General features: G+C 38.0%; 2 protein-coding genes across 2 annotated transcripts in view; one reads left to right on the top strand and one right to left on the bottom strand.

The window, feature by feature from the left end:
• The window catches only part of rump (heterogeneous nuclear ribonucleoprotein rumpelstiltskin), a 54,420-nt gene extending 42,666 nt beyond the window's left edge, over positions 1-11,754 (top strand). The window contains exon 12 of the transcript XR_011225397.1: positions 9,908-11,754. The gene's annotated coding sequence lies outside the window, so the exon portion shown is untranslated. The remainder of the gene's footprint in view (positions 1-9,907) is intronic.
• Positions 7,567-8,151, bottom strand: LOC123768801 (proteoglycan 4-like). The gene has a single exon (XM_045759586.2). The coding sequence runs from the start codon at positions 8,149-8,151 to the stop codon at positions 7,567-7,569; it is 585 nt and encodes a 194-aa protein (XP_045615542.2).
• Positions 11,755-13,952: the final 2,198 nt, after the last annotated feature.

The raw sequence follows: 13,952 nt of genomic DNA, 5'->3' as shown, positions 1-13,952 counted from the left end.
TTTGTTCTGATATGTTTTGTCTGGGTATTGATTTTTGTCAAGGGCTCATTTCAGTTTTGTTAAATTATGAATAAAATAATTTTTATATACAAAAGTGAGTTATGCAACACAAGCACAGTGTGGGCACAGTTTAGCTTTAATCTTTGAATTTACAGTATTTTAGGTTCATGATATTTGATAAATATAAACAATTATGATGGTTAGTTTAGTTTCAGATCAGGTCAATAATTTAGGTAGTAGGTATTATTGATAAAATTTAGCAGGTATTTTTAATGTAGCACTTTTAGTACGAGTGTGTTGTAATCCTGAACAATGTCAATGTTGTCGGTAGTTTTGTCTACAACATTTGTTTCACAAAAATAAAAAAAAAAGTAATAACTTGCTCTTGCTTCCTTTCAATACACCTCTTGCTGTTAAAGTAGCCAGAATAAGTTTATTTCCTAAATTAGATGTTTTGTTTAGCTTAAACCGTAAATGGTTTCCAAAATTGTCAAATAGCCTTGGAGAAGTTGGAATTGGGTAACTCACAATCTATTGTAGATACTAGAAAAGATGATTCAATTTCTAGATTTAAACCAATTTAACTGTATACAAGACTCTACCTCACTTGAGCCTCAGTAGGTTTTTCATTGTCGGGGACAGGAAGCCTATCTGGCTTTACTTAGGTTCCCATAAACCAATGACTGACTTTCCCTGATATGCAACCCACAACAGTTGCTTAATTTGGGTACCTATTTTCTTGAAGGTTAATAGGCATCAGGTGAATGGAAATGTTCCAAGTGTGTCCTGTGGAAATCAAACCCGGGACCTTTCGGGTGTGAACCGATGAGGGCTGAAGTCTGTATATTCTTTGATTAAAACAGATTTTACAAATTATTATAATTAATATATCAAGGTAGGTTAGTTGGTGATTAATACAAATAACTAATGTATAGGTGAGGATCTTGAGGCAAGGTAAAGGTTTTGCTTCAGTTGATTTTGACCCAGTTTCTATTCTTTTACTTACCCAATGTTATGATGGGAAATAATAATGTTACTCTGTCTGCTGGTAGAAGCAGTGTGTGCATGTGGGACGTGTTCACACAGTTGCATATGCCATCACCCCTCCATCTTGCTTCCAAAAATGAAAAACAAGCTCCTCGCATTGACTGGGTCTGCACTTCACATTCATGGGACGTGCACCTCACAGGCACAGGGTGCACACCTTGTAATCAAAAGGCATTCACTGCACTGTGCATCTTGTACTCATAATATACTATATGTTAATTTGTAGTCTATATATTAGGGGGTCTTGTTCATTCCATTAAGCACAGGACCCATACAGAAACATATTTGCCTTCCTAAATCTGTCATTGGTAAGCTGTGGTTGTTTTGACTAAAATGTTAATTGTGTACTAATTGGTAGGTTGACATTACTGAAGATATGATTTTGGTATATCTATAGTGTGCTTTCATAGTTTTAAAAGCATTTTTTGCCTTTATACTGCAAATGCATGGATTGGGTTGTTTCGTTCTGAAATTGTGAAAATGATCAAGTATTTGTCTTTAAATAAGAGTGACAATTATTACATGAAGGCGGTGTGTCTTTCTGGTCTTGCAAATGATGAATCACTCAATCTTGTTAGTATCTTTCATTGCTTTCAGTATGGCTATTTAGAGAGAAAACAAATTGACATTTTTAATTTAACAGTTGACGTGATTAATGTCATTTGCACTTCAATATTTATAATATTTTTAACCAGATTAAAATCTGTTTAAATTAGTCCAGCAGTCCTGAAAACTTAAGTTCAAATTAGTTTGTGAATCAAAAAAAGAAAATATGCACCAAAATGAAAAATGTGCACCAAACACATGAAGACAAAACTATTGGTTCTCCGTTGTTTGATGCGTCCATGCGTCCGCATCTCTGATTTGGATGTTTTGTAATGCTTGGTGTAATTTTCTTGTTATCCATAGGTAGTTTTGGTAAGTCTTTATTATATTGTTTCAAACTGAGCATATAAATTTGTAGGATTTCCTGGCAGTATGGTATCGACTTGTCATTGGTTGCTATTCTGCATTAATATATAAGGTCTTATTTGTATTCATAGTTTCTATTTCATCAATGGTAAAGAAGGTGCAAAATTTGAACGTTTCACAACCACCAATACAAGGAGGAGATAAATGTGAGCAGTTTCTTGGTTTGCCACCATCATTGATGAGCTTTTATCATATTGCATGCTCCGATGGCTTTTTGTTTATATATAATAGAGGGGACGAAAGGAATGTTTACCAATCAGTGACTGAGGAAAGCGAGATCTAGCTCTATGCCCTGCAGCCTGGATGTTTATAACTGGCTTGTTAATTACCTCTTTCCTAAATACCTAATTAAATATGAACATTAATGTTTATATTTGTGGATGGAATTAGTTTCAACCTCTTCCTTCAGTGCTTTCTACTTGCCGAACCCTCATACAGGGAACAAGAACTTATCGCACTTAATTCTTAAACTTATCTTATTCTTAGAAATAGAGCCATTGTGCTCCTGTCATTTGGGAACCATTTAATGTGCCTCTACAATTTTACCATTCCAGTGATGCGTTGTAGCATCATCTGTGCATCAACGGTAAATGTTCCGATGATGGTAAAATGCATCATCCATTTCGAAATTACCCAAAATCACATTTTGCACTAAACATTTTTTTTAAGTACAGTGCATGAATAACATACCAGTGGACCACCCAAAGTATTAGGGGAACATGTAAAGATTGCGATAGCCAACTGCTCAAAACGGTAATTAGTTTGCGTGTGTGAATATTTTCACTTATTTGAAAATTATCTTCTGTAAAATTATGGAAGAATTTGAATGCTGAAACTGGGTATTTTGAAATGGTCTTAAAAATTGTGTAAATGTATAAAAAGGGTATGAACATTTATGGCAGAGAACCTGCTGATGGGACAGACCTTTTCAGGGTTAATATTCAAAGTTACTAAATAGTATGTAGTTGTCTTTGTACACTGGAGACCTAGCTGTCATTTGCCATAATGGGGAAAAAAAATCCTAAATGCTTTGGCTACCTTTCTTGGCATTGAAAAAGCTTGCACCCTTTCATGGCGCCTTTATACAAATGTTTATTAGAGTAATTAATAGAAGGATTTTGAGATTTTTAATTACCAAAAAATGTGAATTTATGCTGCTTACTCCAGCTGCTTTATCCAGCCATAAATTTTCCAGGCCTCTTGGGACTTCACTAGCAATGCCTAAAATATTGTAAAAAAGTTTTCATATAATAGATTCAAGATTGCTACTGTCCTCTTAAGTCATCAACAAAGTCACAGGTGCACTAAGTCTGTGCTGCGTGTATTAATAGCTCATTTGCATAAGGGCTGACAAGTGCAGTTTGCAGGTAGAGGATAAAAGAAATAATTGCTTGTTTGAAGAAATTTAAATATTTAGAAAATTGCAATTTCAGGCAATTTTATTCATCCTCTACTTTTTATCAAGTGATTAAAGGTGAAAATGTACTTAGCTATTTTATTCATATGTACTTTGTTACTGTACATATTATCAAAGGTATGAACAAATATGGAGGAAACTGTGTGCAAGCACGTATTGACAGTTTAGTGATTGCTACATGTAGGATGCTTCATTCTTTTGATAAAAGTTTCCAGTGTGCTATGAAAGATAAAGCAATTATGCTGTGCAAGCTTGTGAATGGAGGTCTTCACCACAAGAAATTTGGAGATTTGCAAGTGGATCTTGACATTGAAGATGCATTTGATTATATCTGATGTTATTATTGGAGACCATTGTCTTAAAAATTTAGTTGGTGTGAACATTTTCATTGTCTTTATTCCAAATTCATCAACAGCTATGGAAATCATAATAGATCACTGAATGGTTTGTTTTGTGTGCATGCATTTGCTTGTGCACAATTTACATTAGTGTGAGCATTTGCTCATTAGCAGATGCTGTTTTTGCCTGTGTGTCTGCTGGGAGTGAAGTTCTACTCTTGATCTGCCTCCTGCTGTCAGGTACCTTGTTCAGCTGTTAATCCTGTAGTGCTTTGTCGTCTAACTGCTCTAAAGCTGTGAATAGAGGTGGCCTACCTTGTGCACTATCAAAAAGTATAGTATTTCTATACATCTTGCATTTTTGTTTCAATTTTTTACCTGTGCCTTTCTTTTGTGTGTACACAACATTTTGGATGTATTCGTAATTCAAGTATGTGTGCGCGTGCACATGTGTGTAAGACTAACGTGTGTATTTGATTCAGTGTAGAAATCTTGTAAATTGTTCCTGGACAAAAGAGTTTTAAGGGTAGTAATTTATTTAGTAAATGCTGAAAATAAATTTAATAAAGCTTTTGAAGTAACAAGATTTTTTCATATGTTCAAATTGAATTATTAGGCAGTGTTGCGCAAACTGTTCAAAATGATTCAATTACTTTAAAATATTTTACTGTATTAATGCATGTCTTTGATCTCAGAAGTGAATTGAAAGGAAACCTGGCATTCATAATCTTTTAAAAGATAATGGCCACTTAATTTATGAAGCATCTATTTCATAATTTCATGGATTACTAGAAAATAAAGGAATGGAAGTAAGGATATATACGAGTTCTTCATATTTTTGGATAGAACTTTATTTCCTTGTAGTATTCTTAATTGTTAAATAATTTTTTGAGGAGTTAGACAACTTATTATATTATGAGAACAAGTGAAAGCTGTGTGTTTGTATTACAATTTAATCTTATATAATTAAAAAATACATTTACCTGTTTTCTATCCTTTGTTCATTGCTCTTCAATCCATGTAGATGTGTTTGTCATGTGTTGCTACCCATGTACAGTTACCTCGCCTCCACATCTGTGGTTCATACCCCATTCCTCCAATGTGTTTTAGTTTATCTTTGTTTATCTTATTTTCTCCTTCAAACTGTTCTATTAGGCATTCTTGCCACGTACCCTGGCCATTAAGAATTCAATGCTGTACGTTCGTCTCAGATTGTCATAATATTCTATTAGATATACAGTAATAATACCTTTGACGGTAAAACTTTAAAATTGGAGTCTGCATGCTTTTGGGTGTGATATTTAGTGATTGACCGTAGTTACCGAGACTAGAAAAGAAATGCGAGAAATGTTTGTATGGCTTGTGTGCTTGTAGTGTGAATGTGGACATCTACAGCTTCAACTGAACGTATTCTGAAATTTGGTAGAAATAACTTTTCTTTATGCTAGAGTGAACTGAACATGGAGTCACTTTGATAAAATCCTGCTGCTGCTGCTGCTTGTGGATTTATTGCTGGACGTTCTTAGCTTGCCAGTCTTTGTTCTTGTGCTTGTTCTTGTCTAGAAAGTGATGAAAAAATTGATTTGATACTGAAAACATCTGAAGTGTCAGTAAAGAAAACATGGGTTCTTGAATTTTTTGTTGGCCATCTGGATAATGAGAGTTTAGGTAAGTTATGTTTGCATGTATGAGAATTAGCAGTTATGAGGGTCATGGGAGAAAATAATATCCTAGAAAAAATCTTACAAATTTGTTAAATATAGGGCTGTCCTTATTGTAGGCTTTTACTTATTTCCGAATTTGGTAATATTTAAATATTTTGATGTTAGGTGGGCTACAGTGGAATTGGTATGTTAACTAAGTTGTTAAATATAGAATGGAAGGAAATTAAAGTTTTATAAACGCCACTTCTTAGGTCATAATGTTTTTCTATTTTGTAGGACTAATATGTTGCATGAATCATGATGTAGCTAAGGACACCAGATTTTAATGAAGGGCCATTCAATTGTATTAGATGGAGTTATAATTTTGAAAGATATTGTTCTCTATGTTAAGTGTTCATATGTTTAGAGGTGTTACTTTGGTGTTATTGGCATACTGCACTGCTAATGTCTCCTTGGAGGTGATTTGTACTTTAAGAAATGTTTGATTATTTTTTCTGATGTTTGTTGCCTTGGATCCTACTCAGTTACTAAACTATCTATTTTCATGTTAAGGTTATTGCTTATAACAAGTGAAGCAGCTGGAAAATTATCTTTTTGAAAGAAATGTATCGGGAAGATTCTAATTTATAGCAGCCTTTGTCATCCATCCCTGAAGATATTTTTCCAAATCTTCGAAATTCCTGTGCATGTTGATAAATAGAATGTTGCTGTGGTCAGAATGTGAATCAAGTTAATATATGAACAAGGGCCCTGTGGCCTCCCATCGAGATTGCATGGTGGTGTTTCCGCTGTGTGTTGAAGGTTGCTGCCACATTCCTTGGAGGCTTCGACAGGTCCAGCAAGATTGGTGTCGGGGTGTTGGTCTCGCCTCGAAGAAGTTGGACTTCGACTGGTAAGCCATGCTATGTTTTGTAGCTTTGGTCGTGTCTGTTGGGGGAAAGTGGAGCCTCAAGTTGCAGAGTGGATGCAATATTTTTATTTATAAATTGTTTAGAATGTTTACTTGCCTTGAGTGAGAGTTAAAATAAGAAATCTCGAACCTTTGGCATTGGGGGCTGGATTTTGTTGTGATGCCGTTTGCATTGGGGTGAAATACCTTCTTGTTAACCCTTGCTAGTGACTGAATTTTGACTGTTGTCTGAGAAAGGCTTAAGTTCATTCAAGTGGTTTTCCTTAGACAAAAATCTAATTTATTTCATCTTTAGTTTTATAGATTCTGCTAAACTAAAAACATGGTATTAAGTAATTGGCAGTCTCTTTAACTTAGCATGTATAATTAATTGACTTTGAGCAAAATGGCTAGAAAGACCAGTTGGAATGTCCTATCCAAAATGGGGTTGTTAGTGTTAACCTGATTTGGCCACTCTTGATGTGAATTTCAAAACTGGTCAAATTTAATCATCTGCCAAAGAAGCAAGACCACAGTGTGTTGTGGGTATGGTATGATAAGGTGCTCATGCTTCATATTCCAGACTCTAAATACACATGTCACTGATTTGTGTTTAGGATTGCAAGCAGACAGGATATCTGCTTGAATTGAGGATGCTGATATGATTTAATAAAGGAAATGCTGTTCTAGCATTTTAATGAGTGGCCAGTTACTTCCCTTGAATAAACATGTGCTTTTTCAAATTATAAAAATCTTGAATATATATCAGCACAGCAAAGTAATCCATACGCATTTTGTTGCAAGGTGGTAAATGTTCCGATTCATTAGTAAAGTATGTTAGCTGTATTAATTTCTTGTAATCTTTTCCTCCAGCCAAGAATTTACCATATGAAGAAAGTAGGGTTATATTTAGTAAATTTAAATTTTTATGGATAAATAGCAGGAATGAAATATAATTTAAAGTAAATCATATACTGATAGTTTATTTTCCATATATTGCAATCTCATTATTATGAAGTAATATGTTTTATGGCTCCTGAAAGGTTCATGAATTATTGGAAAAAGTTCATTATATATAACATTATTTTATGGCATGATCAATATGTACATTTTTGGAATTCTATACTGTATGAATTAGCTTAATTCTTTTTATTAAGGCATCTTCTCTATGATTGGTTATTTTTAAACATCTTATACCAATTTTGTTATATACTAAATGTTTCTTTGGATTAACTTTCTTCACTTTAGAATTGGGAAGTGTCTACTCTGTAGGCCATTTTGCAAAATAAAAGATAAGTTATCTAAAGTACCATTTGATGTGCTAAGTCTTGGTTGAACGGCCTCCTGCGTGCACGTGCCCTCGGCCTCCCGCGTGCACGTGCCCTCGGCCTCCCGCGTGCACGTGCCCTCGGCCTCCCGCGTGCACGTGCCCTCGGCCTCCCGCGTGCACGTGCCCTCGGCCTCCCGCGTGCACGTGCCCTCGGCCTCCCGCGTGCACGTGCCCTCGGCCTCCCGCGTGCACGTGCCCTCGGCCTCCCGCGTGCACGTGCCCTCGGCCTCCCGCGTGCACGTGCCCTCGGCCTCCCGCGTGCACGTGCCCTCGGCCTCCCGCGTGCACGTGCCCTCGGCCTCCCGCGTGCACGTGCCCTCGGCCTCCCGCGTGCACGTGCCCTCGGCCTCCCGCGTGCACGTGCCCTCGGCCTCCCGCGTGCACGTGCCCTCGGCCTCCCGCGTGCACGTGCCCTCGGCCTCCCGCCCTCCGGCCCCCCCCCCCCCCCCCTCGGCCTCCCGCGTGCACATGCCCGCGTCCTCCGGCCCCCCCATCCTCGGCCTCCCGCGTGCACATGCCCGCGCCCTCCGCCCCCCCCCCCCTCGGCCTTCCCCGTGCGCTCTGGCCCTTCCCCCCTCGGCCTTCCCCGTGCGCTCTGGCCCTTCCCCCCCTCGGCCTTCCCCGTGCGCTCTGGCCCTTTCCCCCTCGGCCTTCCCCGTGCGCTCTGGCCCTTCCCCCCTCGGCCTTCCCCGTGCGCTCTGGCCCTTCCCCCCTCGGCCTTTCCCGTGCGCTCTGGCCCTTCCCCCCTCGGCCTTCCCCGTGCGCTCTGGCCCTTCCCCCCTCGGCCTTCCCCGTGCGCTCTGGCCCTTCCCCCCTCGGCCTTCCCCGTGCGCTCTGGCCCTTACCCCCTCGGCCTTCCCCGTGCGCTCCGGGCCCCCCCCCCCCCTCGGCCTTCCAAGTACACGTGCCATTTGTTCTCCCTTTTCATGTGATATATTGACCATGCCATAGTTTAGTTTAAAAGAATTATTCCTGACTGTACCTTCTCCTTGCTAACTTTCAGTTAAGAACATTTACTTTAGTCTTATTTTTTTCAATCTTTGATATTTGATTCAGTTACATGAGGTAAGACATTTCTTAAAAATGCCAAATAACTACCATTTCTATATTTTTTCCATTTTCTACAAATGTGCAATAGATTTTGAGAATTGGCACTGATATTCGTAAGTAATTGAATAAAATTTACTGCTATGGTTAAAGATAGGAAAGGAGAAATACTGAAATTGCCTATTAGCAATTGATATGTCTGGTTTATGTACCATTTTTCTTCCTGTCTTCCAGAATGTGATGTGACTGGGGATTTTTTTTCTCTTAATGTCTTGTTGATTGGCTCCTGGGATGAGTTGGTGGTGGCGATACTCATAATGTGTGGTTGATGTCCCTGTGTGATGGAAACTGGATTTGGTGTTTCGTTACCATCTTGATTTCCCAACTATTTTAGATTTCAAGTTTTTGAAGGTGGTTTTATGGTATCCCTGTATTTATTGGCATGACTAAGTTTCCTAATGGCAAGCTTTAAATGAACTATTATGTTGTTTAACAATCAATCATTAGTTGAGGTGCTTTCAGGCAGTGGAAAGTTCTGAAGTGAATTCTTGTAGATCAAAACTTGGTTAAAAGTTCTCTAGACAGGACCTGCTTGCTGGATGAGGTCACTTAATAGCTTCAGTATTTGCTCAATTATTGTACACAAGAAAATTCACTAATTATATTTTATATTTGGAACTCGTTTTGTTGGTATAATGTATATCTTGTTTCTTTTATACAATTCGATACTTTCTTTTGTCTGGTCTGAACCTTTTGTTAAAAAAAAGACTATATATATATACTCTGTATATAACAAGCACCAATGTACTGTTGTGGTGGTATACTTTTAAGAAAGTTTTTAAATAAAGATTTTTTAATAAAACAAATTTGAAAGTTAAAGTAAAATACAGTGTGCATACATTGGTTATGTGAACTTGTAACATATATCTAAGGCATAGTTATTTACTGTGTGTAATTTTTCCCCTTATTGGGTTGTAATATAAAGTATAAAAGATCAAATGCACCTGTAAATTGGTGGTAATAATTTCAGTTTACCGACTAAATTGTTGCTAAAGTCTATTTTTATCCAGTTTATTTTCATAATTATTGTGAAGGGGTCCGTTAGGATTTTAGCAAAATTGTCATGCCAATAATTTTTAGTCAATTATGTGTGTACTTGCATTTTTTATTGTAACTTGTACTAATTCTTTGGTATCATTTCAGGTGAGCACAGGATGACACAGGTGAGTGTAAGCAGGAAAGTACAGTAAAGGTTACATACATATGTACACACACACACCTAATTTTTCTCTACTTTCCTTTCTGTTCTTTTTCTAAAACAAAAACCACACATCTATTATAATAGAAGGAAATGAAAGCAGAAATGGTACTGTATATTTGTACTGTAATGCCTAAAGCTTCACTAGCACAGTCCCTGAAGCTCCTCATATGCACATAAACATTCACTTATTACAGTAAATACCAGGAAAAATGAATTCTAATAGGTAGATTTTGTCAACAGCACACACAGATAAGCTCATTTAGATATACGTACACAAATCCAAAACCATCAAGACAAGAATAAAATTGCATCAAGAAGCTAGCCAAGTAGGCCTTGATATTATGTACGAGAGGCCAATTCTGAGGTATGACCCTGAATTGGAATCTCCAAAAAAAAAGTCAATGGGTAAGGAAGTGTTCTTTAGCAGAACTTGAAATGTTCAATTATTGAGATGTAGATGATGCTAGATCACTTCACATCCCAGTAGGGACCTAATTGAAGTGACGACGACCTAGTTATTATTAGGCATTGTAGAACAGGGTGCAGATTAGGCACTTGAATGTAAAGTGCATTTTTAGTATTGAGAAAAGGGAAATACGGAAATTGAATTACTGATTTTAATACAATAAGGTTTTAAAAGCAGGTAAGGGAAGAAACAGTATGGTCAGGAGTTGCTGCATTAGGCATACCTATGCTGACAGGTGCAATAATAGCTTTAGGAGCTAACACTACCTTTTAAGTCCAATTCGTTAAGTGCCTTGCACATACATTTCCATATATTCAGAGAATAAGAAAATTTAGTTTGCTATACCTGGTGAATTAAGCAATACAAAGATTATATTTGTACGTTATAGCTTGTTTGGTTAATTTTGTAGTCAAATAGTTAACTCGGTATTGCTTTTGTTATTTTAAAGTCTGGGGAATGAGCAGAGAGAGATGGTAAAGAGAAATCCAGTTTCTTGAAAAATTATAATAGCAATCGGCTAATAAAAGCTAGATTAAAAAGTGGGTTATTTGATTGTTGAATGAAAGTGATCATAATTTCATAGATACCCCTTCAAGCCTTAAATATAAAACTTTAGAGAATTATTTGAGAATTACACAAACACATTCAGAATTCTTTATCAACGCTGATAAATACTTAGTTCTTAATTCAAAGTTGAGAATACTTTATCAAATCATCAATGCATTGATGATTCCTTATCAACAAGTCAAAATGCAATGAGTAATGTGGAGATTTAATGCAGTTGATGTGGTTTATAACATAATAGTGTAATACAGTGCGTGTGAATATATACATGTGTGTATTTTTCTTAATCCAAATTCTTGTCTAGAGGTGGCAGATAAAATGTGTTTCCGTCTCTTACCAATAAATGCATACGACAAATGGTAGCACAAGCGACAACATTTAGAAGTCCTTAATCTCCACATTACTACATGTATTTACATTTGTTAATTGGGTGTTAGGACATTTATAGACATTGCATTTAGAAAACAATTTGGGGTTTTTAATTATAATAGATTGAAAATCTATGGAGGATGAACATATGAGGAAGTTCTTGGAATAAGGTGTCTTTGAGATTTCAGAAAGGTGAAACTATTGAGATCACTGAAAAATTTAATAATTAACAATACAGAACGTTTGTTAATGCATGACAATACTTCTACATATTTTTCGTCTGCATTTAAGTTTGGGAAATTTTGTAGCTTTACTAATTAGTACCAGTATTTAATACTAGTATTATATAGATTTGTTGACTAATGTATAAATAATAAATATTTTGAACTATACGTGTATGTTTTTCACCTTTACGAATTTAAGTTCATCTTATGATAATTACTTTAAAAATCATTTGGATTTTAAGCTTAAATATTTGTTTATTTGAAGTACAACACTGGTTCTGCCTGATCTTCAGCAGATGACAGTTTTGCTGGGTATCCAACCATGTCGATGATGGCTTTAATTTTTGGGCTGGGCCAACTCCCAGGAGATACTGTAATATGACAGTTCTACTGACATTTGTTGAACTGTCATCAACAATCGCTGTTGATAGCATATATGTATGATCAAACTACACACCAGGAGATGACTACGTTTCGGTCCATCCTGGACAAGTCACATACGACTTAATAATGGTCCAGGACAAACCGTAACGTCGCCGTTGTCTCATTTTCTGGCAAGTGGTTTGGTCATCATATATATTTGATGGTGCTACATAGCCTTCCCGGTTTGGTGCCTTCTATTGATAATTACTTACTTGGTCATCATATCTTCAGCCACGTTGTGATTCAGCTTGCATATATGGGGACTGCAGTTGTGCATTGCTATAGATCCAAGTACAGCGTCTTGCATAGTAAGTCGAGGGAGGGTCAAATAGTTGAACATGTAATAGTAAGTAGATGGTTCTCTACCCTTGAACAGACTTAAGACTCATGGATGATGTTAAATGTATTCCTGGCCTAGTGGTGTCTTAAAAATTATTTAGGTAGTCACATCTTTATTGTTAAAGCCACAATGGTCCATGAAATATGATCTTGACTGGAGAGGGGCCACAAGCACGAAGGTCTGATAGCTTTAGCAATATAAATTTTGTTGAAACATTAGTACAAGACAAAAAGCGTGATTAATTATTTCCAGAATTACTTGTGGCAGGTAGATTTCCCACTAGGTGTATATTCCCGGGTCAGCAATTGTCGGTTAATCCTGCTGTTTACCCGCGCTTGATTGACTTTATTCACTTTGACATTCAGAGCACTGGGCAGAAAAAAATACATTGCATCAACATCTATCTGTCCATCGCAATTAACTGACAATGCTATGAAAATTCTGAGTTGCGGAAATTTTTACCACTGGAAATTGTATGAAAGTTGATCACTCCCTAAATACTAGGTTTCTGAACTAAATCTTTTTCCTAGAAGTATGCATAATATAGTATTATGGCATATGCCTTAAACAATGCTTCCCATCTCTTCCCTGTCGCTTGGCCCTCTACACTGCCTGTCTGTCCAGGCTGTTGTCCATCAGCCTCCCAACATTCTTGTTGGTCACTCCCGTTCTCCTCGGGTTGAGACTATGGAGACTCGCCCAGTCCGAAATTACTGCTGGCACACCTGTCTTTTAAAGTCAGAAACGCAAGCAAAACTCCTCTTCCTTCCTTTCCCGGCAGGTAAGAAAGCGTCGCTTTCTTCCCCACCCTCTGACGCCGACTATCACTGTATTCCCCTCCCATTTCGGAAGTCGAGCTCCCCGTCTCGGCTATGGAGGTTTCTTTAGCCCTCGCTTCTCCGTTGCTGAGGTGCGCTTCCCTGTTCCTGCCTCCCCCAATCCCTTGACCACCCCTCTCCATTACCTCCTCCAGCACAGGACCCCCTATCCGTCTGCCCCTGGTACATCCTCCCGCTCCCTTGAGCGGGAGGATTAATTTCTCTCCCTCCCTCCAGCTTTGGCTGGGGCTCATAACTCTACTGCTCTTGATTCGTACTGATATTTCCTTCGTCCCTCATACTTTTTCAATGTTCTGCGGCCCGTATCTTTGTGAGTAAGTGGTATACAGTCTGTTCCATTTATCTACCCCCCAAATGTCCTGCTTTTCTCTTCCTGATTTTATTAAGCACTTGTTGGACTCCTTACCCCAGAGCCTGTCCTGTTGGGTGATTTCGACTGTCGGCATACCCTCTGGGATGATGCTCTGATAAACACCCGGGACCGTCTTCTCGAACCATTTGTCCTCTCATTTGTCTTCTGAATTCTGGTGAACCCACTCATGTGGACTCCAGCACTCGCACCCTCTCCTGTCTTGATCTTTCTCTTTACTTAAATTTCACTTGGCGGGTTTTTGATGATCTAAGTGACCATTTCCCCATCCTTGTCACCTTTTTCTCTTTTCATCCTCCCCTATGTGACAATTTGCCAAGGTTGCACTCTATTAACCCCTCGATGCTACACTTTCCGACCTCTCCCCTCTGCCTCTTCCTCGACTCGTCCTC

Source organism: Procambarus clarkii, chromosome 83 (assembly GCF_040958095.1).
Source record: "Procambarus clarkii isolate CNS0578487 chromosome 83, FALCON_Pclarkii_2.0, whole genome shotgun sequence".
Lineage (NCBI taxonomy): Eukaryota > Metazoa > Arthropoda > Malacostraca > Decapoda > Cambaridae > Procambarus > Procambarus clarkii.
This window is presented reverse-complemented; position numbering and strand designations above follow the sequence as displayed.

Bases quoted from the DNA above. Each gene is read 5' to 3' on its own strand.
- LOC123768801 (XM_045759586.2), bottom strand. From the start codon at position 8,151: ATGGGGGGGCCGGAGGACGCGGGCATGTGCACGCGGGAGGCCGAGGGG.